The 27,500-nt window shown below is 44.7% G+C and overlaps 1 protein-coding gene across 1 annotated transcript in view; it reads left to right on the top strand.

Moving 5' to 3' along the window:
• nktr (natural killer cell triggering receptor) overlaps window positions 1-27,500 on the top strand; it is a gene marked incomplete in the record, with an annotated part of 137,988 nt that overhangs the window by 12,456 nt on the left and 98,032 nt on the right. Inside the window, 3 exon segments of the mRNA XM_055882226.1 lie at window positions 3,688-3,762; window positions 14,489-14,596; window positions 20,035-20,079. Coding sequence (XP_055738201.1) covers window positions 3,688-3,762; window positions 14,489-14,596; window positions 20,035-20,079 — 228 coding nt within the window.

The following is a 27,500-nucleotide window of genomic DNA, read 5'->3' on the forward strand; positions in this document are numbered from 1 at the left end:
GGGTCCAAGGTGTTGACATGGGGTCCAAGGTGTTGACATGGGGTCCAAGGTGTTGACAGGGTGTTGACATGGGGTCCAGGGTGTTGACATGGGGTCCAGGGTGTTGACATGGGGTCCAGGGTGTTGACAGGGTGTTGACATGGGGTCCAGGGTGTTGACATGGGGTCCAGGGTGTTGACATGGGGTCCAGGGTGTTGACATGTGGTCCAAGGTGTTGACATGGGGTCCAAGGTGTTGACATGGGGTCCAAGGTGTTGACATGGGGTCCAAGGTGTTGACATGGGGTCCAGGGTGTTGACATGGGGTCCAAGGTGTTGACATGGGGTCCAAGGTGTTGACATGGGGTCCAAGGTGTTGACATGGGGTCCAAGGTGTTGACATGGGGTCCAGGGTGTTGACATGGGGTCCAAGGTGTTGACATGGGGTCCAGGGTGTTGACATGGGGTCCAGGGTGTTGACATGGGGTCCAAGGTGTTGACATGGGGTCCAGGGTGTTGACAGGGTGTTGACATGGGGTCCAAGGTGTTGACATGGGGTCCAGGGTGTTGCCATGTGGTCCAGGGTGTTGACATGGGGTCCAAGGTGTTGACAGGGTGTTGACATGGGGTGCAAGGTGTTGACATGGGGTCCAGGGTGTTGACATGTGGTCCAGGGTGTTGACATGGGGTCCAGGGTGTTGACATGGGGTCCAAGGTGTTGACATGGGGTCCAAGGTGTTGACATGGGGTCCAGGGTGTTGACATGGGGTCCAAGGTGTTGACAGGGTGTCCAAGGTGTTGACATGGGGTCCAAGGTGTTGACATGGGGTCCAGGGTGTTGACATGGGGTCCAAGGTGTTGACATGGGGTCCAAGGTGTTGACAGGGTGTTGACATGGGGTCCAAGGTGTTGACAGGGTGTTGACATGGGGTCCAGGGTGTTGACATGGGGTCCAGGGTGTTGACATGGGGTCCAGGGTGTTGACATGGGGTCCAAGGTGTTGACATGGGGTCCAAGGTGTTGACATGGGGTCCAGGGTGTTGACATGGGGTCCAAGGTGTTGACAGGGTGATGACATGTGGTCCAGGGTGTTGACATGGGGTCCAGGGTGTTGACATGGGGTCCAAGGTGTTGACAGGGTGATGACATGTGGTCCAGGGTGTTGACATGGGGTCCAGGGTGTTGACATGGGGTCCAAGGTGTTGACATGGGGTCCAAGGTGTTGACATGGGGTCCAGGGTGTTGACATGGGGTCCAAGGTGTTGACAGGGTGTCCAAGGTGTTGACATGGGGTCCAAGGTGTTGACATGGGGTCCAGGGTGTTGACATGGGGTCCAAGGTGTTGACATGGGGTCCAAGGTGTTGACAGGGTGTTGACATGGGGTCCAAGGTGTTGACAGGGTGTTGACATGGGGTCCAGGGTGTTGACATGGGGTCCAGGGTGTTGACATGGGGTCCAGGGTGTTGACATGGGGTCCAAGGTGTTGACATGGGGTCCAAGGTGTTGACATGGGGTCCAGGGTGTTGACATGGGGTCCAGGGTGTTGACATGGGGTCCAAGGTGTTGACATGGGGTCCAAGGTGTTGACATGGGGTCCAGGGTGTTGACATGGGGTCCAAGGTGTTGACATGGGGTCCAAGGTGTTGACATGGGGTCCAAGGTGTTGACATTGGGTCCAGGGTGTTGACATGGGGTCCAGGGTGTTGACATGGGGTCCAAGGTGTTGACATGGGGTCCAGGGCGTTGACATGGGGTCCAGGGCGTTGACATGGGGTCCAGGGTGTTGACATGGGGTCCAGGGTGTTGACATGGGGTCCAGGGTGTTGACATGGGGTCCAGGGTGTTGACATGGGGTCCAAGGTGTTGACATGGGGTCCAGGGTGTTGACATGGGGTCCAGGGTGTTGACATGGGGTCCAGGGTGTTGACATGGGGTCCAAGGTGTTGACATGGGGTCCAGGGTGTTGACATGGGGTCCAAGGTGTTGACATGGGGTCCAAGGTGTTGACATGGGGTCCAAGGTGTTGACATGGGGTCCAGGGTGTTGACATGGGGTCCAGGGTGTTGACATGGTGTTGACATGGGGTCCAAGGTGTTGACAGGGTGTTGACATGGGGTCCAGGGTGTTGACATGGGGTCCAAGGTGTTGACAGGGTGTTGACATGGGGTCCAAGGTGTTGACAGGGTGTTGACATGGGGTCCAGGGTGTTGACATGGGGTCCAAGGTGTTGACATGGGGTCCAAGGTGTTGACATGGGGTCCAAGGTGTTGACAGGGTGTTGACATGGGGTCCAAGGTGTTGACAGGGTGTTGACATGGGGTCCAGGGTGTTGACATGGGGTCCAAGGTGTTGACATGGGGTCCAAGGTGTTGACAGGGTGTTGACATGGGGTCCAAGGTGTTGACATGGGGTCCAGGGTGTTGACAGGGTGTTGACATGGGGTCCAGGGTGTTGACAGGGTGTTGACATGGGGTCCAAGGTGTTGACAGGGTGTTGACATTGGGTCCAAGGTGTTGACATGGGGTCCAGGGTGTTGTCAGGGTGTTGACATGGGGTCCAGGGTGTTGACAGGGTGTTGACATGGGGTCCAAGGTGTTGACATGGGGTCCAGGGTGTTGACATGGGGTCCAGGGTGTTGACATGGGGTCCAAGGTGTTGACAGGTTGTTGACATGGGGTCCAAGGTGTTGACATGGGGTCCAGGGTGTTGACATGGGGTCCAAGGTGTTGACATGGGGTCCAGGGTGTTGACATGGGGTCCAGGGTGTTGACATGCGGTCCAGGGTGTTGACATGGGGTCCAGGGTGTTGACATGGGGTCCAGGGTGTTGACATGGGGTCCAAGGTGTTGACATGCGGTCCAGGGTGTTGACATGGGGTCCAAGGTGTTGACATGGGGTCCAAGGTGTTGACATGGGGTCCAAGGTGTTGACATGGGGTCCAAGGTGTTGACATGGGGTCCAAGGTGTTGACAGGGTGTTGACATGGGGTCCAAGGTGTTGACATGGGGTCCAAGGTGTTGACATGGGGTCCAGGGTGTTGACATGGGGTCCAAGGTGTTGACATGGGGTCCAAGGTGTTGACAGGGTGTTGACATGGGGTCCAGGGTGTTGACATGGGGTCCAGGGTGTTGACATGGGGTCCAGGGTGTTGACAGGGTGATGACATGGGGTCCAAGGTGTTGACATGGGGTCCAGGGTGTTGACATGTGGTCCAGGGTGTTGACATGGGGTCCAAGGTGTTGACATGGGGTCCAAGGTGTTGACATGGGGTCCAGGGTGTTGACATGGGGTCCAGGGTGTTGACATGGGGTCCAGGGTGTTGACAGGGTGATGACATGGGGTCCAAGGTGTTGACATGGGGTCCAGGGTGTTGACATGTGGTCCAGGGTGTTGACATGGGGTCCAAGGTGTTGACATGGGGTCCAAGGTGTTGACATGGGGTCCAGGGTGTTGACATGGGGTCCAGGGTGTTGACATGGGGTCCAGGGTGTTGACATGGGGTCCAGGGTGTTGACAGGGTGATGACATGGGGTCCAAGGTGTTGACATGGGGTCCAGGGTGTTGACATGGGGTCCAGGGTGTTGACATGGGGTGCCATATGCCATACTGCCATTAGACATATGTGTTGTCCAGAGAGACCTGTCAGCCCAGGATATGGTTCAGATGGGTTCCTCAGTCACGCCTAACACATTGTTCCGTCTGTTTCAGTTGGACGTATAGTTTATCAACTGTTCTCCGATGTCTGTCCCAAGACGAGCAAGAACTTCCTCAGTTTGTGCACTGGTGAGTATTGACCAGACACAGCAGGTCTGGATGTTCCATCCTGTCTATGTATCCCCCGCAGAGCAGAGTTCCAACTCAATATTATACACGATGCCTATCTTAACCTCCATGTTTTGAGATGTATGAAATGTACCTAGTCTATAATGAACATCCAGATAGACATTACCTCCAATACCATGAAGACATCTCTCCCTGGAGGAGGAGCTGCTGCAGGATATGGTGAGACAGTAACAGCTACAGTACCTCTCCCTGGAGGAGGAGGAGCTGCAGGATGTGGTGAGACAGTAACAGCTACAGTACCTCTCCCTGGAGGAGGAGCTGCTGCAGGATATGGTGAAACAGCTACAGTACCTCTCCCTGGAGGAGGAGCTGCTGCAGGATATGGTGAGACAGTAACAGCTACAGTACCTCTCCCCGGAGGAGGAGCTGCTGCAGGATATGGTGAGACAGTAACAGCTACAGTACCTCTCCCTGGAGGAGGAGCTGCTGCAGGATGTGGTGAGACAGTAACAGCTACAGTACCTCTCCCTGGAGGAGGAGCTGCTGCAGGATGTGGTGAGACAGTAACAGCTACAGTACCTCTCCCTGGAGGAGGAGCTGCTGCAGGATGTGGTGAGACAGTAACAGCTACAGTACCTCTCCCTGGAGGAGGAGCTGCTGCAGGATATGGTGAGACAGTAACAGCTACAGTACCTCTCCCTGGAGGAGGAGCTGCTGCAGGATATGGTGAGACAGTAACAGCTACAGTACCTCTCCCTGGAGGAGGAGCTGCTGCAGGATGTGGTGAGACAGTAACAGCTACAGTACCTCTCCCTGGAGGAGGAGCTGCTGCAGGATATGGTGAGACAGTAACAGCTACAGTACCTCTCCCTGGAGGAGGAGCTGCTGCAGGATATGGTGAGACAGTAACAGCTACAGTACCTCTCCCTGGAGGAGGAGCTGCTGCAGGATATGGTGAGACAGTAACAGCTACAGTACCTCTCCCTGGAGGAGGAGGAGCTGCTGCAGGATATGGTGAGACAGTAACAGCTACAGTACCTCTCCCTGGAGGAGGAGCTGCTGCAGGATGTGGTGAGACAGTAACAGCTACAGTACCTCTCCCCGGAGGAGGAGCTGCTGCAGGATATGGTGAGACAGTAACAGCTACAGTACCTCTCCCTGGAGGAGGAGCTGCTGCAGGATATGGTGAGACAGTAACAGCTACAGTACCTCTCCCTGGAGGAGAAGCTGCTGCAGGATATGGTGAGACAGTAACAGCTACAGTACCTCTCCCTGGAGGAGAAGCTGCTGCAGGATATGGTGAGACAGTAACAGCTACAGTACCTCTCCCTGGAGGAGGAGCTGCTGCAGGATATGGTGAGACAGTAACAGCTACAGTACCTCTCCCTGGAGGAGAAGCTGCTGCAGGATATGGTGAAACAGCTACAGTACCTCTCCCTGGAGGAGGAGCTGCTGCAGGATATGGTGAAACAGTAACAGCTACAGTACCTCTCCCTGGAGGAGGAGCTGCTGCAGGATATGGTGAGACAGTAACAGCTACAGTACCTCTCCCTGGAGGAGGAGCTGCTGCAGGATATGGTGAGACAGTAACAGCTACAGTACCTCTCCCTGGAGGAGGAGCTGCTGCAGGATATGGTGAAACAGTAACAGCTACAGTACCTCTCCCTGGAGGAGGAGCTGCTGCAGGATGTGGTGAGACAGTAACAGCTACAGTACCTCTCCCTGGAGGAGGAGCTGCTGCAGGATGTGGTGAGACAGTAACAGCTACAGTACCTCTCCCTGGAGGAGGAGCTGCTGCAGGATATGGTGAGACAGTAACAGCTACAGTACCTCTCCCTGGAGGAGGAGCTGCTGCAGGATGTGGTGAGACAGTAACAGCTACAGTACCTCTCCCTGGAGGAGGAGCTGCTGCAGGATATGGTGAGACAGTAACAGCTACAGTACCTCTCCCTGGAGGAGGAGCTGCTGCAGGATATGGTGAAAGTCCCCCACAGTCTGTCCCTATCTGAGATAGTGTTTCGGGATGAATGCAGTCTGAGTTACATGTATGATGTATGTACTAGGCATGTGTATTTTTCACTTATGTACCAGGCATGGCGTGTACAGTAGTGGTGTGAACGTTTAAACAAAATGTAATGGTTTCTGTTAAGAGAAACCCCGATAAACAGTGTTGGAGGGGTTGGAGCCTGCCTCGGTTTAGGGAGGGGGGGGGGGGGGGGTTAGAGCCTGTCTAGGTTTAGGGAGGGAGGGGGGGGGGGGTTGGAGCCTGTCTAGGTTTGGTGAGGGAGGGGGGATGGAGCCTGCCTAGGTTTAGGGGGGGGGGGGGGGGGGTTGGAGCCTGTCTAGGTTTAGGGAGGGGGGTTGGAGCCTGTCTAGGTTTAGGGAGGGGGGTTGGAGCCAGCCTAGATTTAGGGAGGGAGGTGGGTTGGAGCCTGCCTAGGTTTAGGGAGGGGGGGGGGTTGGAGCCTGTCTAGGTTTAGGGAGGGGGGGGGGGGGGGGGGGTTGGAGCCTGTCTAGGTTTAGGGAGGGAGGGGGGTTGGAGCCAGCCTAGATTTAGGGAGGGAGGTGGGTTGGAGCCTGCCTAGGTTTAGGGAGGGGGGGGGGGGGGGGGGGGGGGTTGGAGCCTGTCTAGGTTTAGGGAGGGAGGGGGGTTGGAGCCTGTCTAGGTTTAGAGAGGGAGGGGGGGGGGGGGGTTGGAGCCTGTCTAGGTTTAGGGAGGGAGGGGGGTTGGAGCCTGTCTAGGTTTAGAGAGGGAGGGGGGTTGGAGCCTGTCTAGGTTTAGGGAGTTGGAGCCTCAACTAGGTAACACATTTATTATTCCAAATCTGCAGCTCGTGGTTGGAACACACATTTCCCTACTTTTTATTGTATATATTTTATTCAATTTTTACAAATTGTACATCAATATAGGTACAAAGATTTTACCATACCCCAACCACACACCCTCGCTCCCTCCACACAACCTAACACATCCACCCAACCCCCCCGAGTCCGTTACCTACCTCCGCCCTACCTCAGTCCACCCACCTCGATTCCCTCCCGCCCAACCATTCACCCCATATACCCACCCTCCCTAAATTCCTTCCTAGAAAACAAAAATGATACATCTATATCACAACAAATAAACAAGATGGAGACAAACAGTATTTAGCGACCTGGTTGGGAAAAGTAGAAAAAATTCAATTTACTTAATGTTTTCTCTCACTGGACAAGAAAATGTATTATCTATTAGGGAAGGACTTAATACCTTTCATTGTCCAGTGAGATAAAGCATTATCTATTAGGGAAGGACTTAATACCTTTCATTGTCCAGTGAGATAAAGCATTATCTATTAGGGAAGGACTTAATACCTTTCATTGTCCAGTGAGATAAAGCATTATCTATTAGGGAAGGACTTAATACCTTTCATTGTCCAGTGAGATAAAGCATTATCTATTAGGGAAGGACTTAATACCTTTCATTGTCCAGTGAGATAAAGCATTATCTATTAGGGAAGGACTTAATACCTTTCATTGTCCAGTGAGATAAAGCATTATCTATTAGGGAAGGACTTAATACCTTTCATTGTCCAGTGAGATAAAGCATTATCTATTAGGGAAGGACTTAATACCTTTCATTGTCCAGTGAGATAAAGCATTATCTATTAGGGAAGGACTTAATACCTTTCCTTGTCCAGTGAGATAAAGCATTATCTATTAGGGAAGGACTTAATACCTTTCATTGTGCAGTGAGATAAAGCATTATCTATTAGGGAAGGACTTAATACTTTTCATTGTCCAGTGAGATAAAGCATTATCTATTAGGGAAGGACTTAATACCTTTCATTGTCCAGTGAGATAAAGCATTATCTATTAGGGAAGGACTTAATACCTTTCCTTGTCCAGTTCTCATTTACAACTGCGACCTGGACAAGATAAAGCAAAGCAGTTCGACACGTACAACAACACAGAGTTACACATGGAGTAAAACAAACATACAGTCAATAATACAATAGAAAAATAAGTCTATATACAATATGAGCAAGTGAGGTGAGATAAGGGAGGTGAAGGCAAATAAAGGCCATGGTGGCAAAGTAAATACAATATAGCAAGTAAAACACTGGAATGGTAGATTTGCAGTAGAAGAATGTGCAAAGTAGAGATAGAAATAATGGGGTGCAAAGGAGCAAAATAAATAAATACAGTAGGGGGAGAGGTAGTTGTTTGGGCTAAATTATAGATGGGCTATGTACAGGTTCAGTAATCTATGAGCTGCTCTGACAGCTGGTGCTTAAAGCTAGTGAGGGAGATAAGTGTTTCCAATTTCAGAGATTTTTGTAGTTCGTTCCAGGCAGCAGAGGTAGAGTATCTCAAAACATGCCTTCGACTTAGGCTAGGCTATGCATGCTACCTGGCAAAAGAGTAGGTCATAGATCCAAGATACGAAGTGACTGTTGAACCAATGCTGGATGCGCTCCTTGTCACGGTAGTAGTGAAAACGGACGATAAACACTCTAGGCTTGGAGTTGTCGTCTCCGCCCGCCGGAGAGGGGCCAACAGGGTGGGCTCTATCCAGCTTTGTGGGTGATGGAACGATGGCCGGACCCGGCACCTTCACAAAGAATTCTGACATGACCTTAACCGAGTCCCCACCTTCACGTTTCTCTGGTATACCAACTAAATGGCGAGAATGAGATTCCAGGACGTCGGTCGATCAGCTTCTGGTTTTTCAGAGCTCAGACGGGTGACTCTTTTCTCAAGGGCTACTATGCTGTAGTCACACAGGTCATGTTCAAAGACATCAATTCGGCGACCTTGTTCATCTGCAGCGGCTCTGTCACCATCCAGGACGGAGGAGAAGGGGGCCAGAGCCGCATCGATGGCAGTTTTGAGCTGAGTGGCTAGTAGCTGTAATTTCCGAGACCAGAACTGTACGGAGGTTCTGAAGATCAGTGGGGAGTGTGACCGCATGAGACTCTAACGGTTGGCCTGGAGCCGGTACCATTCACGTTTGCCATCGCGGTTGAAACGTTACAGGTCTTCTGCTCCTCGGCTTCTTCTCCATTCACATACCCAGAAACATATTTCTCTATTTTAATCAACCAGTCCATTTTGAATTTGTGGTAAAGCTGTCGGGATTTGGCAAGGAATGTACACTAAGTATGTGGACACCTTGTCTCATTCCAAAATCATGGATATTAATATGGAGTTGGTCACCCCTTTGCTGCTATAACAGCCTCCACTCTTCTGGGAAGACTTTCCACTAGATGTTGGAACATTGCTGCTATAACAGCCTCCACTCTTCTGGGAAGGCTTTCCACTAGATGTTGGAACATTGCTGCTATAACAGCCTCCACTCTTCTGGGAAGGCTTTCCACTAGATGTTGGAACATTGCTGCTATAACAGCCTCTACTCTTCTGGGAAGGCTTTCCACTAGATGTTGGAACATTGCTGCTATAACAGCCTCCACTCTTCTGAGAAGGCTTTCCACTAGATGTTGGAACATTGCTGCTATAACAGCCTCCACTCTTCTGGGAAGGCTTTCCACTAGATGTTGGAACATTGCTGCTATAACAGCCTCCACTCTTCTGGGAAGGCTTTCCACTAGATGTTGGAACATTGCTGCTATAACAGCCTCCACTCTTCTGAGAAGGCTTTCCACTTGATGTTAGAACATTGCTGCTATAACAGCCTCCACTCTTCTGGGAAGGCTTTCCACTAGATGATGGAACATTGCTGCTATAACAGCCTCCACTCTTCTGGGAAGGCTTTCCACTAGATGTTGGAACATTGCTGCTATAGCAGCCTCCACTCTGCTGGGAAGGCTTTCCACTAGATGTTGGAACATGGCTTCTATAACAGCCTCCACTCTTCTGGGAAGGCTTTCCACTTGATGTTGGAACATTGCTGCTATAACAGCCTCCACTCTTCTGAGAAGGCTTTCCTCTAGATGTTGGAACATTGCTGCTATAACAGCCTCCACTCTTCTGGGAAGGCTTTCCACTAGATGTTGGAACATTGCTGCTATAACAGCCTCCACTCTTCTGGGAAGGCTTTCCACTAGATGTAGGAACATTCAATTTTGAGTCTCATAGCAAAGGGTCTGAATACCTTTTGAAATTATGTATTTTGCAAACATTTCTAAAAACTTGTTTTCACTTTTATCATTAAGCTATTGTGTGTAGATTGATGAGGGAAAAATAATTTAATGCATTCTAGAATAAGGCTGTAACGTAACAAAATGTGTAAAAAGTCAAGGGTTCTGAATCCTTTACGAATGCACTGCGTGTTAAATGTAAAATAATATTTGTCGTGTTTTTTATTTACACATACACTGGAAATGTGTTGTTTTACAGGGTCAGCCATAAAAGTACGGCTCCCCTGGAGCAAACTAGGGTGAAGTGCCTTGCTCAAGGGCACAGACATATTTTTCGGTTACTGTCTCAGTGCTCTAACCACCAGCTACCTCCCGCCCTCAGTATGCGATACACTCTGGACTGTTGGAGTGGTTGTACGTGTACCAGAGCCCGGCTTCTGCCTTCAGATGGTGTTAATGAGCAAGTTAAACCACATGAGAGAGTTTCATTAACATGATAATAGCAGGTTGTCTGGAGGCTGGAGACAGGATTTTTTAGAACCACAGTGGGTCTCTGTCCCTCTGGCAAGCTAGGGAGGTGTTAGGATGGGAAATTAGAGTACCCCTTCTCCTCTCCTCATTAATAAAGGGAGGGCTGTGTTTCCCGACGCTTGCACATTTCTCTCCAGTAGTTCATGTGGTGTTACAGGGGTTTCGGTTTCCTTTAAATCCCAATAAGAGACCGGGACAGGCTTCCAGAGAGACAAAGCATGCTGACGGGGACAGGCTTCCAGAGAGACAAAGCGGGGACAGGTGTGGGAAGAGGTAATGGTGGAGGAAGGGGATGAGGGTGGTGTAGCCTGGTCTCCGTAGTCTCCATGTCGGTCTGTCTTTGCCTGTGTATTTGTATTGTATTTATTATGGATCCCCATTAGTTCCTGCCAAGGCAGCAGCTCCTCTTCCTGGGGTTTTTTATGGATCCCCATTAGTTCCTGCCAAGGCAGCAGCTACTCTTCCTGGGGTTTATTATGGATCCCCATTAGTTCCTGTCAAGGCAGCAGCTACTCTTCCTGGGGTTTATTATGGATCCCCATTAGTTCCTGTCAAGCCAGCAGCTACTCTTCCTGGGGTTTATTATGGATCCCCATTAGTTCCTGCCAAGCCAGCAGCTACTCTTCCTGGGGTTTATTATGGATCCCCATTAGTTCCTGCCAAGACAGCAGCTACTCTTCCTGGGGTTTATTATGGATCCCCATTAGTTCCTGCCAAGGCAGCCGCTGCTCTTCCTGGGGTTTATTATGGATCCCCATTAGTTCCTGCCAAGGCAGCAGCTACTCTCCCTGGGGTTTATTATGGATCCCCATTAGTTCCTGCCAAGGCAGCAGCTACTCTTCCTGGGGTTTATTATGGATCCCCATTAGTTCCTGCCAAGGCAGCAGCTACTCTTCCTGGGGTTTATTATGGATCCCCATTAGTTCCTGCCAAGGCAGCAGCTATTCTTCCTGAGGTTTATTATGGATCCCCATTAGTTCCTGCCAAGGCAGCAGCTACTCTTCCTGGGGTTTATTATGGATCCCCATTAGTTCCTGTCAAGGCAGCAGCTACTCTTCCTGGGGTTTATTATGGATCCCCATTAGTTCCTGCCAAGTCAGCAGCTACTCTTCCTGGGGTTTATTATGGATCCCCATTAGTTCCTGCCAAGTCAGCAGCTACTCTTCCTGGGGTTTATTATGGATCCCCATTAGTTCCTGCCAAGTCAGCAGCTACTCTTCCTGGGGTTTATTATGGATCCCCATTAGCTGCTGCCTTTAACGACTCATGGTGTAATTTCTAGGAACATACAGGAACTCAAGTCATTTTGTTCACCTAGAATACCGCACAATTCAATGCCGCCATATAATCTCCCAATAGAATTCTCCTCCGTCATTGACACGGCCGTTTACATCCCACCTCAGGCCGATACCTCGACGTCCATCAAAGAACATCACTGGACTCTATGCAAATGGCAGGGTAGCCTAGTGGTTAGAGTGTTGGGCTAGTAACCGAAAGGTTGCAAGTTCAAATCCCCGAGCTGACAAGGTACATGAACAAGGCAGTTAACCCACTGTTCCTAGGCCGTCATTAAAAATAAGAATTTGTTCTTAACTGACTTGCCTAGTTAAATAAAAAAAACTGGAAACCACATTAACCCGAGGCTGCATTTATTGTAGCTGGGGATTTTAATAAAGCAAATCTGAGGACTAGGCTGCCGAAGTTCTATCAGCATATCGACTACTCACGCTGCTAAGACTCTCGACCACTGCTATTCAAACTTCCGGAATGCTTACAGGGCCCTCTCCCGCCCTCCTTTCGGCAAATCTGACCAAAACTCCATCTTGCGCCTCCCCTCCTATTGGCAGAAACTTAAACAGGAAGTACTTGTGCTTCAAACTATCCAATCGCAATCAATGCTTCACGATTTTAGCAGGGACCCTATCCAATCGCAATCCATGCTTCACGATTTTAGCAGGGACCCTATCCAATCGCAATCCATGCTTCACGATTTTAGCAGGGACCCTATCCAATCGCAATCCATGCTTCACGATTTTAGCAGGGACCCTATCCAATCGCAATCCATGCTTCACGATTTTAGCAGGGACCCTATCCAATCGCAATCCATGCTTCACGATTTTAGCAGGGACCCTATCCAATCGCAATCCATGCTTCACGATTTTAGCAGGGACCCTATCCAATCGCAATCCATGCTTCACGATTTTAGCAGGGACCCTATCCAATCGCAATCCATGCTTCACGATTTTAGCAGGGACCCTATCCAATCGCAATCCATGCTTCACGATTTTAGCAGGGACCCTATCCAATCGCAATCCATGCTTCACGATTTTAGCAGGGACCCTAGACAATCGCGGACTACAAAAGGAATACTAACCATGTCGCCGAGACTGACATCTTGCTTCCGGGCAGGCTAAACCCATTCTTTGCTTTGTTTCACTCAACGTCAACAAAACAAAGGACATGATCGTTGACTTCAGGAAGCAGCAGAGGGTGCACCCCCCTTATCTACGTTGACTGGACCATAGTGGAGAAGGTGGAAAAGCTTCAAGTTCCTTGGCGTACACATCACTGACAAACTGGAATGGACCACCCACACACAGTGTGGTGAAGAAGGCGCAACAGAGCCTCTTTAACCTCAGGAGGCTGAAGAAATTTGACTTGCCCCCTAAAACTCTCACACACTTGCCTGGTATGGCAATTTCACAGTCCGCAACCGCAAGGCACTCCAGATGGTGGTGCGGTCTGCCCAAAGTATTACCAGGGGCAAACTACCTGCCTTCTAGGACACCTACAGCACCCAATGTCACAGGATGACCAAGAAGATCATCAAGGACATCAACCACTCGAGCTACGTCACCCCGCTATCATCCAGAAGGCGAGGTCAGTACAGGTGCATCAAAGCTGGGACCGAGAGACTGAAAAACAGCTTCTATCTCAAGGCCATCAGACTGTTAAACAGCCACCACTAGCACATTTAGAGGCTGATTCCTATAGGCATAGACTAGAAATCACTGGCCACTTTCAGGAATGGAACTCTAATTACTTTAATGTTACATGTCTGGCATTACTCATCTCATATGTGTATATACTGTATTCTATACTATTTTACGGTATCTTTGTCCATTCTGCTCTGACATCGCTCGTCCTTATGTATATTGTCTTAATTCATTCCTACTTAGATTTGTGTGTGTTGGGTATATATTGTGTAATTTGTTAGATGTCACTTGTTAGAGCTAGAAACACAAGCATTTCACTACACCTGCAATAACATCTGCTAGTCACGTGTATGTGACCAATACAATTTGATTTGATAGTGTGAGAAACAAGTTTTGGTTAATTTCGTAAGTGTGAAATCTGCAAAACCACGTTTACGTAAAATGATCTGCATTAACAGAATTTAATGTCACCAAATGACCGGGATTAAAGGTACAAACGGTGGCTGCCACATGGGCATTCATAGTGGGCATTGTGGGCCGACACTGTATAGCCTAGGCTACTATTCTACTTTGCAGGGATTCGTTTTTTTTCTCAGCTAGGGCTGCATATCGGCCAGGAACAGGCCTGATCAGCATTGATTTGTCTATAAATTAAGAAAAGATTTCATATCAAATTATACCATGCCAGGTTGGAGAGGATCGTCACATTGTCCATTTGACACAATGTTAGCTTTCCCCAACATTTAACAACTTGCTCCCCAACCCCCCCTTCCCCAAACATTTAACAACTTGCTCCCCAACCCCCCCTTCCCAAACATTTAACAACTTGCTCCCCAACCCCCCCTCCCCAAACATTTAACAACTTGCTCCCCAATCCCCCCTTTCCCCAAACATTTAACAACTTGCTCCCCAATCCCCCCTTTCCCCAAAAGGACATGAGACGTGTTGGAAGTATAAAATATTGGACTATAAATTGACTTCCTGTATTATACTAAAACATGTATTCTATTCTACTGAGGTTTTACTTTGTTGCTATTCTTATATTTTATGGTGTCTTATTGTTGATATTGTGGAGAAGGAACCTGCAGTCAGCATTTGGTTGGACGGTGTGTATCCTGTACATACGACTAGTACAACTTGAAACACATTCATTTAGTTAATTCTGTAACTGTGTTTTTACAGGTGAGAGAGGAACTGGGAAAAGCACAGGGAAAAAACTGTGTTTTAAAGGCTCCACGTTTCACAGAGTTGTAAAGAACTTCATGATACAGGGAGGAGACTTCACCGAGGGTAAACCTACACAATATATTACATCATCATAGGGTTAACCTACACAATATATTACATCTTCATAGGGTAAACCTACACAATATATTACATCTTCATAGGGTAAACCTACACAATATATTACATCTTCATAGGGTTAACCTACACAATATATTACATCTTCATAGGGTAAACCTACACAATATATTACATCTTCATAGGGTAACCCTACACAATATATTACATCTTCATAGGGTAAACCTACACAATATATTACATCTTCATAGGGTAAACCTACACAATATATTACTTCTTCATAGGGTAAACCTACACAATATATTACATCTTCATAGGGTTAACCTACACAATATATTACATCTTCATAGGGTAACCCTACACAATATATTACTTCTTCATAGGGTAAACCTACACAATATATTACATCTTCATAGGGTCTTCATAGGGTAAACCTACACAATATATTACATCTTCATAGGGTAAACCTACACTATATATTACATCTTCATAGGGTAAACCTACACAATATATTACATCTTCATAGGGTAAACCTACACAATATATTACATCTTCATACGGTAACCCTACACAATATATTACATCTTCATAGGGTAAACCTACACAATATATTACATCTTCATAGGGTAAACCTACACAATATATTACATCTTCATAGGGTAAACCTACACAATATATTACATCTTCATAGGGTCTTCATAGGGTAAACCTACACAATATATTACATCTTCATAGGGTTAACCTACACAATATATTACATCATCATAGGGTAACCCTACACAATATATTACATCTTCATAGGGTAACCCTACACAATATATTACATCTTCATAGGGTAACCCTACACAATATATTACATCTTCATAGGGTTAACCTACACAATGTATTACATCTTCATAGGGTTAACCTACACAATATATTACATCTTCATAGGGTTAACCTACACAATATATTACATCTTCATAGGGTAAACCTACACAATATATTACATCTTCATAGGGTAACCCTACACAATATATTACATCTTCATAGGGTAAACCTACACAATATATTACATCTTCATAGGGTAAACCTACACAATATATTACTTCTTCATAGGGTAAACCTACACAATATATTACATCTTCATAGGGTTAACCTACACAATATATTACATCTTCATAGGGTAACCCTACACAATATATTACTTCTTCATAGGGTAAACCTACACAATATATTACATCTTCATAGGGTCTTCATAGGGTAAACCTACACAATATATTACATCTTCATAGGGTAAACCTACACTATATATTACATCTTCATAGGGTAAACCTACACAATATATTACATCTTCATAGGGTAAACCTACACAATATATTACATCTTCATACGGTAACCCTACACAATATATTACATCTTCATAGGGTAAACCTACACAATGTATTACATCTTCATAGGGTAAACCTACACAATATATTACATCTTCATAGGGTAAACCTACACAATATATTACATCTTCATAGGGTCTTCATAGGGTAAACCTACACAATATATTACATCTTCATAGGGTTAACCTACACAATATATTACATCATCATAGGGTAACCCTACACAATATATTACATCTTCATAGGGTAACCCTACACAATATATTACATCTTCATAGGGTAACCCTACACAATATATTACATCTTCATAGGGTTAACCTACACAATGTATTACATCTTCATAGGGTTAACCTACACAATATATTACATCTTCATAGGGTCTTCATAGGGTAACCCTACACAATATATTACATCTTCATAGGGTAACCCTACACAATATATTACTTCTTCATAGGGTAACCCTACACAATATATTACATCTTCATAGGGTAAACCTACACAATATATTACATCTTCATAGGGTAAACCTACACAATATATTACATCTTCATAGGGTAAACCCTACACAATATATTACATCTTCATAGGGTAACCCTACACAATATATTACATCTTCATAGGGTAACCCTACACAACATATTACATCTTCATAGGGTAACCCTACACAATATATTACATCTTCATAGGGTAACCCTACACAATATATTACATCTTCATATGGTCTTCATAGGGTAACCCTACACCATATATTACATCTTCATAGGGTCTTCATAGGGTAACCCTACACCATATATTACATCTTCATAGGGTAAACCTACACAATATATTACATCTTCATAGGGTAAACCTACACAATATATTACATCTTCATAGGGTAAACCTACACAATATATTACATCTTCATAGGGTAAACCTACACAATATATTACATCTTCATAGGGTCTTCATAGGGTAAACCTACACAATATATTACATCTTCATAGGGTAAACCTACACAATATATTACATCTTCATAGGGTAACCCTACACAATATATTACATCTTCATAGGGTAACCCTACACAATATATTACATCTTCATAGGGTAAACCTACACAATATATTACATCTTCATAGGGTAACCCTACACAATATATTACATCTTCATAGGGTAAACCTACACAATATATTACATCTTCATAGGGTAACCCTACACAATATATTACATGTTCATAGGGTAAACCTACACAATATATTACATCTTCATAGGGTAACCCTACACAATATATTACATCTTCATAGGGTAAACCTACACAATATATTACATCTTCATAGGGTAACCCTACACAATATATTACATCTTCATAGGGTAACCCTACACAATATATTACATCTTCATAGGGTAAACCTACACAATATATTACATCTTCATAGGGTAACCCTACACAATATATTACATCTTCATAGGGTAAACCTACACAATATATTACATCTTCATAGGGTAACCCTACACAATATATTACATCTTCATAGGGTCTTCATAGGGTAACCCTACACTATATATTACATCTTCATAGGGTAAACCTACACAATATATTACATCTTCATAGGGTAACCCTACACAATATATTACATCTTCATAGGGTAAACCTACACAATATATTACATCTTCATAGGGTAAACCTACACAATATATTACATCTTCATAGGGTCTTCATAGGGTAAACCTACACAATATATTACATCTTCATAGGGTCTTCATAGGGTAACCCTACACAATATATTACATCTTCATAGGGTCTTCATAGGGTAACCCTACACAATATATTACTTCTTCATAGGGTAACCCTACACAATATATTACATCTTCATAGGGTAACCCTACACAATATATTACATCTTCATAGGGTAACCCTACACAATATATTACATCTTCATAGGGTAAACCTACACAATATATTACATCTTCATAGGGTAACCCTACACAATATATTACATCTTCATAGTGTAAACCTACACAATATATTACATCTTCATAGGGTAAACCTACACAATATATTACATCTTCATAGGGTAAACCTACACAATATATTACATCTTCATAGGGTAAACCTACACAATATATTACATCTTCATAGGGTAACCCTACACAATATATTACATCTTCATAGGGTAAACCTACACAATATATTACATCTTCATAGGGTAACCCTACACAATATATTACATCTTCATAGGGTAACCCTACACACTATATTACATCTTCATAGGGTAACCCTACACAATATATTACATCTTCATAGGGTCTTCATAGGGTAACCCTACACCATATATTACATCTTCATAGGGTAAACCTACACAATATATTACATCTTCATAGGGTAAACCTACACAATATATTACATCTTCATAGGGTAAACCTACACAATATATTACATCTTCATAGGGTAACCCTACACAATATATTACATCTTCATAGTGTAAACCTACACAATATATTACATCTTCATAGGGTAAACCTACACAATATATTACATCTTCATAGGGTAAACCTACACAATATATTACATCTTCATAGGGTAAACCTACACAATATATTACATCTTCATAGGGTAAACCTACACTATATATTACATCTTCATAGGGTAAACCTACACTATATATTGTGTAATATACATACAGTACCAGTCAAAAGTTTTGACACCCACTCATTCAAGGGCTTTTCTTTATTTGTACTGGTTTCTACATTGTAGAATAATAGTGAAGACATCAAAACTATGAAATAACACATATGGAATCATGTAGTAACCAAAAAAGTGTTCGTTTTAGTTTTAATAGTTTTGATGTCTTCACTATTATTCTACAATGTAGAAAATAAAGAAAAACCCTTGAATGAGTAGGTGGTGTAAAATTGTTGACCAGTAAGTAGTGTCTTTGTGTGAAAGAAAAACACGTTTTTTTGTCTATTAAAATAACATCAACTTGATCAGAAATACAGTGTAGACATTGTTAATGTGGTAGATGACTATTGTAGCTGGAAAAAGCATATTTTTTATGGAATATCTACATAGGCGTACAGAGGCCCATTATCAGCAACCATCACTCCTGTGTTCCAATGGCACATTGTGTTAGCTAATCCAAGTTTATCATTTTAAAAGGCTAACTGATCATTTGAAAACCCTTTTGCAATTATGTTAGCACAGCTGAAAACTGTTCTAATTAAAGAAGCAATAAATCTGGCCTTCTTTAGACTAGTTGAGTATCTGGAGCATTAGCATTTGTGGGTTCGATTACAGGCTCAAAATGGCCAGAAACGAAGACCCTCTGAAACTCGTCAGTCTATTTTTGTTCTGAGAAACTAAGGCTATTCCATATGAGAAATTGATAAGAAACTGAAGATCTCGTACAACACGGTGTACTACTCCCTTGACAGAACAGCGCAAACTGGCTCTAACCAGAATAGAAAGAGGAGTGGGAGACCCCGGTGCACAACTAAGCAAAAGGACAAGTACATTAGAGTGTCTAGTTTGAGAAAAAGATGCCTCACAAGCCCTCAAATGACAGCTTCATTAAATAGTACCTGCAAAACACCAGTCTCAACAGTGAAGAGGCGACTCTGGGATGCTGGCCTTCTAGGCAAAGTTCCTCTGTCCAGTGTCTGTTATTTTGTCCATCTTAATCTGTTTGTTTTTTGGCCAGTCTGAGATATGGCTTTTGTTTGCAACTCTGCCTAGAAGGCCAGCATCCCGGAGTCGCCTCTTCACTGGGAGGAGTGATGGTTGCTGATAATGGGCCTCTGTACGCCTATGTAGATATTCCATAAAAAAATCAGCCGTTTCCAGCTACAATAGTCATTTACACCATTAACAATGTCTACACTGTATTTCTGATCAATTTGATGTTATTTTAATGGGCAATTTTTTTTGTTGCCTTTCTTTAAAAAAAAACAAGGACATTTTTAAGTGACCCCAAACTTTTGAACGGTAGTTTTATAAATGTCTGATGCCCTAGTGATTTCCATACATTCTCACTGTTCTCCATGTTGGAAGCGTTTACTGACTCTTTAACCTCCTGGCAGGCAATGGAAGAGGAGGGGAATCCATATATGGAGGCTACTTCGAAGGTAAGGAGTAGGATCTATTAACCGGCTATAATACCGTAATGTCCCTTTTAATGAATAATATGCTGCTCTATCTTAGAGACTACGACTGCATGCCTGTAGTTGCATGGACAGACAGATAGGTAACTGGTGGTGAGCTGACAGTTTTAAGTTGTGCTGTTAACTCTTTGTTGTATTGCCTTCCGTCTAGTCAACGTAGCTAGTAGTTAAGCCTTTGTGATTCAGCATGGAGACGCTAATCTATTTTCTTTATTTCAAGCTCCAATCTTCCTGCCTAAAATGTTCAACATATTCTTTTATTTATAGAGTGTGGTCTTTTGCAAAATGAGAAGGTAAGAGACTGTCCTCAGCTCAGTAACACAATGTCAACCTGTACCACTCCACCTTCCCCAGCTCTATACAAGATGTCTGCCTTGGTCAGTCAGCCAGCCAGCCAGCCTGTCAGTCAGTCAGCCAGCCTGTCAGTCAGTCAGTCAGCCAGCTAGCCCAGTGGTTCCCAAACCCACAACGAGGGTCCAGGTGTGTTGCGGGATTTGATATATACTGTATATATAGATGGTACCAGTCAAAAGTTTGGACACACCTACTCATTCCAGGGTTTTTCTTAATCGTACTATTTTCTAGAATAATAGTGAAGACATTTAAAACTATGAAGTAACACATGGAATCATGTCGTAACCAGAAAGTGTTAAACAAATCAAAATCTATTTTATATTTGAAGTTCTTGAAAGTAGCCACCCTTTGCCTTGATGACAGCTTTGCACATTCTCTCAACCAGATTCTTTAGATAGTCACCTGGAATGCATTTCAATTAACAGATATGCCTTGTTAAAAGTTAATTTGTGGAATTTCTTTCCTCCTTAATGCATTTCAGCCAATCAGTGGTGTTGTGACAAGGTAGGGGTGGTATACAGAAGGTAGCCCTATTTGGTTAAAGACCACATCCATATTATAGCAAGAACAGTTCAAATAAGCAAAGAGAAAACGACAGTCCATCATTACTTTAAGACATGGTCAGTCAATGGGGAAAATTTCAAGAACTTTGAACATTTCTTTAAGTTCAGTCGCAAAAATCATCAAGTGCTCTGATGAAACTGTCTCTCATGAGGACCGCCACAGGAAAGGAAGACCCAGAGTTACCTCTGCTGGAGAGATGAAAGATGGCGCCGAAGACCATGGTTGACGTTTTTCATTCTCCCAACCAATTGTGCAATTTAATTTTGTTTGTGTTTTATGGAACTTATTTTTTAGCTTATTGTGTACATAATGTTGCTGCTACCGTCTCTTATGACCGAATAGAACTTCTGGACATCAGAAAAAGCGATTACTCACCACGAACTGGAAGAAACTTTTTCCTTTAACGAGTCCGACGAGAAGGATATCCTGCTTTAGCTGGATCAGGCCCAGATCCACGCCTTTTTGGGTGAAGAAAAAACACTGGCAAAGGGGACACAAATCGCGGATCTGAGAATCTGGAGGAGAGCAAACTCCCACTGCCTTCCGTTCTTCTTGCTATTGTGCAATCGTTAGAAAACAAAATTGATGACCTAATATTACGATGATCCTACCAACGGGACATTAAAAACTGCAACAACTTATGTTTCACCGAGACGTGGCTGAACGAAGAAACGGACAATATAGAGCTAGCGGGATTTTCCATGCATCGGCAGAACAGAGTCGCTACCTCTGGTAAGACGAGGGGTGGGGGTGTGTGTCTTTTTGTTGGTGCTTGATGTCTAATATTAAAGAAGTCTCAAGGTATTGCTCGCCTGAGGTAGAGTACCTTATGATAAGCTGTAGACCACACTATCTACCAAGAGAGTTCTCATCTATATTATTCGTAGCCATCTATTTACCACCACAGAATGAAGCTGGCACTAAGGCTGCGCTCAACCAACTCTATAAGGCCATAAGCAAAGAAGAAAATGCTCACCCAGAAGCGGTGCTCCTAGTGGCCGGGGACTTCAATGCAGGCAAACTTAAATCAGTTTGACCACATTTTGGTAAAAAATATCCTAGACCACCTTTACTCCACACACACAGATGCATACAAAGCTCTCCCTCGCCCTCCATTTGGCAAATCTGACCATAATTTTATCCTGATTCCTGCTTACAAGCGAAAACTAAAGCAGGAAGTACCAGTGACTCGCTCAATACAGAAGAGGTCAGATGATGCGGATGCTACTCTACAGGACTGTTTTGCTAGCACAGACTGGAATATGTTCCAGAATTCATCCAATGGCATTGAGGAATACACCACCTCAGTCATCGGCTTCATCAATAAGTGCATCAATGACGTCGTCCCCACAGTGACTGTACGTACTTATCCCAACCAGAAGCCATGGATTACAGGCAACATCCGCATCGAGCTAAAGGCTAGAGCTGCCGCTTTCAAGGAGCGGGAGGCTAATCCGGACGCTTATAAGGAATCCCGCTATGCCCTCAGACGAATCATCAAACAAGCAAAGCGTCAATACAGGATTAAGATTGAATCCTACTACACCGGCTCTGACGCTCGTCGGATGTGGCAGGGCTTGAAAACTACTACAGACTACAAAGGGAAGCCCAGACGCGAGCTGCCCAGTGATGCGAGCCTACCAGACGAGCTAAAGGCCTTTTTATGCTCGCTTCGAGGCAAGCAACACTGAAGCATGCACGAGAGCTCCAGCTATTCTGGATGACTGTGAGATAACGCTCTCGGTAGCCGATGTGAACTAAACCTTTAAACAGGTCAACATTCACAAAGCCGCGGGGCCAGATGGATTACCAGGACGTGTACTCAAAGCATGCGCGGACCAACTGTCAAGTGTCTTCACTGACATTTTCAACCTCTCCCTGACAGAGTCTGTAATACCATCATGTTTCAAGCAGACCACCATCGTCCCTGTGCCCAAGGAAGTGAAGGTAACCTGCCTAAATGATTACCGCCTCTTGGCACTCACGTCGGTAGCCATGAAGTGCTTTGAAAGGCTGGTCATGGCTCACATCAACAGCATCCTCCCGCACACCCTAAACCCACTCCAATTCGCATACCGCCCCAACAGATCCACAGATGACTCAATCTCAATCACACTCCACACTGGCCTTTCTCATCTGGACAAAAGGAACACATATGTGAGAATATGCTGTTCATTGACTACAGCTCAGCAGTCAACACCATAGTGCCCACGAAGCTCATCACTAAGCTCAGGACTATGGGACTAAACACCTCCCTCTGCAACTGGATCCTGGACTTCCTGATGTGCTACCCCCAGGTGGTAAGAGTAGGCAACAACACGTCTGCCACGCTGATCCTTAACACTGGGGACCCTCAGGGGTGTGTACTTAGTCCCCTCCTGTATTCCCTGTTCACCCACGACTGCGTGGCCAAACACGACTCCAACACCACCATTAAGTTTGCTGATGACACAACAGTTGTAGGCCTAAGCACCGACAACGTTGAGACGGCCTATAGGGAGGAGGTCAGAGACCTGGCAGTGTGGTGCCAGGACAACAACCTCTCCCTCAACGTGATCAAGACAAAGGAGCTGATCGTGGACTACAGGAAAAGGAGGGCCGAACAGGCCCCCATTAACATCGACGGGGCTGTAGTGGAGCGGGTCGAGAGTTTCAAGTTCCTTGGAGTCCACATCAACGAACTCTCATGGTCCAAACACACCAAGACATTTGTGAAGAGAGCGCAACAAAACCTATTCCCCCTCAGGAGAATGAAAAGATTTGGCATGGGTCCCCAGATCCTTATAAGGTTCTACAGCTGCTCATCTCAAACCATCTCAATTGGGTTGAGGTCAGGTGATTGTGGAGGCCAGGTCATCTTATGCAGCACTCCATCACTCTCCTTCTTGGTCAAATAGCCCTTACACAGCCTGGAGGTGTGTTTGGTCATTGTCCTGTTGAAAAACAAATTATAGTCCTACTAAGCGCAAACCAGATGGGATGGCGTATTGCTGCAGAATGCTGTGGTAGCCATGCTGGTTAAGAGTGCCTTGAATTCTAAATAAATCACTGACAGTGTCACCAGCAAAGCACCTCCACACCATTACACCACCTCCTCCATGCTTCACAGTGGGAACCACACATGCAGAGATCATCCGTTCACCTACTCTGCGTCTCACAAAGACACGGCGGTTGGAACCAAGAATCTCCAATTTGGACTCATCAGACCAAAGGACACATTACCACAGGTCTATTGTCCTCTGCTCGTGTTTCTTGGCCCAAGCAAGTCTCTTCTTCTTATTGGTGTCCTTTAGTAGTGGTTTCTTTGCAGCACTTCGACCATGAAGGCCTGAATCATGCAGTCTCCTCTGAACAGTTGATGTTGAGATGTGTCTGTTACTTGACCTCTGTGAAGTGTTTATTTGGTCTGCAATTTCTGAGGCGGATAACTAATGAACGTATCCTCTGCAGCAGAGTTAACTCTGGGTCTTCCATTCCTGTGGCGGTCCTCATGAGAGCCAGTTTCATCATAGTACTTGATGGTCTTTGCGACTGCACTTGAAGAAACTTTCAAAGTTCTTGAAATTTTCCAGATTGACTGACCTTCATGTCTTAAAGTAATGATGGCCTGTCGTTTCTCTTTGCTTATTTGAGCTGTTCTTGCCATAATATGGATTTGGTTCTTTTACCAAATAGGGCTATCTTCTGTATACCCCCCTACCTTGTCACAACACCACTGATTGGCTCAAACGCATTAAATTCCACATTAACTTTTAAGAAGGCACACCTGTTAATTGAAATGCATTCCCCTCTCTCCACTGGGATTCTCTGCCTCTAACCCTATTACAGGGGCTGAGTCACTGGCTTACTGGTGCGCTTCCATGCCATCCCTTGAGTGGGTTGAGTCACTGACGTGATCTTCCTGTCCGGGTTGGCGCCCCCCCTTGGGTTATGCCGTGGGGGAGATCTTTGTGGGCTATACTCGGCCTTGTCTCAGGATTGTAAGTTGGTGGTTGAAGATATCCCCCTAGTGGTGCGGGGGCTGTGCTTTGGCAAAGTGGGTGGGGTTATATCCTTCCTGTTTGGCCCTGTCCGGGATTATCATCGGATGGGGCCACAGTGTCTCCCGACCCCTCCTATCTCAGCCTCCAGTATTTATGCTGCGGTAGTTTGTGTCGGGGGATAGGGTTAGTCTGTTATATCTGGAGTATTTCTCCTGTCTTATCCGAGGTCCTGTGTGAATTTAAGTATGCTCTCTCTAATTCTCTCTTTCTTTCTCTACTCCTGAGGTGCTGACCTGTTGCACCCTCGACAACCACTGTGATTATTCTTATTTGACCCTGCTGGTCATCTATGAACATTTGAACATCTCGGCCATGTTCTGTTATAATCTGTTATAATCTCCAACCGGCACAGCCAGAAGAGGACTGGCCACCCCTCATAGCCTGGTTCCTCTCTAGGTTTCTTCCTAGGTTCCTGCCTTTTCTAGGGAGTTTTTCCTAGCCACCGTGCTTCTACACCTGCATTGCTTGCTGTTTGGGGTTTTAGGCTGGGTTTCAGGCTGATGATCAGCTGATTGATTTGATTTGATGAAGCTGGTTGAGAGAATGCCAAGAATGTGCAAAGCTGTCTTCAAGGCAAAGGGTGGCTACTTTGAAGAATCTCACATTTATTTAGACTTGTTTAACACTTTGTTTGGTCACTACATGATTCCATGTGTGTAATTTCATAGTTTTGACGTCTTCACTATTATTCTACGATGTAGAAAATACAGGAAAACCCTGAAAAGAGTAGGTGTTCTAAAACTTTTGACCGGTAGTGTATATCGATACTAGATCAATAATTACTAAAGGCCTATCAATGATAATGTATATCGATACTAGATCAATAATTACTAAAGGCCTATCAATGATAATGTATATCGATACTAGATCAATAATTACTAAAGGCCTATCAATGATAATGTATATCGATACTAGATCAATAATTACTATAGGCCTATCAATGATAATGTATATCGATACTAGATCAATAATTACTATAGGCCTATCAATGACAATGTATATCGATACTAGATCAATAATTACTAAAGGCCTATCAATGATAATGTATATCGATACTAGATCAATAATTACTATAGGCCTATCAATGACAATGTATATCGATACTAGATCAATAATTACTAAAGGCCTATCAATGATAATGTATATCGATACTAGATCAATAATTACTATAGGCCTATCAATGACAATGTATATCGATACTAGATCAATAATTACTATAGGCCTATCAATGACAATGTATATCGATACTAGATCAATAATTACTATAGGCCTATCAATGATAATGTATATCGATACTAGATCAATAATTACTATAGGCCTATCAATGACAATGTATATCGATACTAGATCAATAATTACTATAGGCCTATCAATGACAATGTATATCGATACTAGATCAATAATTACTATAGGCCTATCAATGACAATGTATATCGATACTATACTGAACAAAAATATAAACGCAACATTTACAGTTGATATGAGGAAATCAGTCAATTTAAATCAATTCATTGGGCCCTAATCTATGGATTTCACATGACTGGGAATACAGATATGAATCTGTTGGTCACAGATACCTTTAAAGAAATGGGCCTCGCAATGGACCTTTCTGAACATTCATACTGCCTTCGATTTAAATGCCTGCCCATACCATAACCCCACCGCCACCATGGGGCACTCTGCTGATGCCAATGTTGTGAGAAAGCCGCTCACCTACAAGACGCCAGACACCAGGTCTGCAGTTGTGAGCCCGGTTGGACGTACTGACAAATTCTCTGAAAACGATGTTGCTGCATATGGTAGAGAAATGAACATAGAATTCTCTGGCAACAGCTCTGGTGGTCATTCCTGCAGATTGCACGCACCCTCAACTTGGGACATCTGTGCCATTGTGTAGTGTGGCCTTGTGTCCCCAGCACAAGGTGCATCTGTGTAATGATCATGCTGTTTTAATCAGTTTATTGATATGCCACACCTGTCAGGTGGATAGATTATCTCGGCAAAGGAGAAATGCTCACTAACAGGGATGTAAACAAATTTGTGCACAGAATTTTAGAGAAATACGCTTTTTGTGCATAATGGAATATTTCTGGGATCTTATTTCAGCTCATGAAACATGGGACCAACAATTTACATGTCGTGTTTTATATTTTTGTTAAGTGTAATAATTAATATAGGCAGGGTAGCCTAGTGGTTAGAGCGTTGGACTAGTAACCGAAAGGTTGCAAGTTCAAATCCCCGAGCTGACAAGGTACAAATCTGTCGTTCTGCCCCTGAACAAGGCAGTTAACCCACTGTTCCTAGGCCGTCAGTGTAAATAAGAATTTGTTCTTAACTAACTTGCCTAGTTAAATAAAGGTAAAATAAATAAATAGGCCTTTCAATGATAGCTATGGCCTAATACAATGAATTTTAACTATTTGG

This window comes from Salvelinus fontinalis, chromosome 25, assembly GCF_029448725.1.
Source record: "Salvelinus fontinalis isolate EN_2023a chromosome 25, ASM2944872v1, whole genome shotgun sequence".
NCBI lineage: Eukaryota > Metazoa > Chordata > Actinopteri > Salmoniformes > Salmonidae > Salvelinus > Salvelinus fontinalis.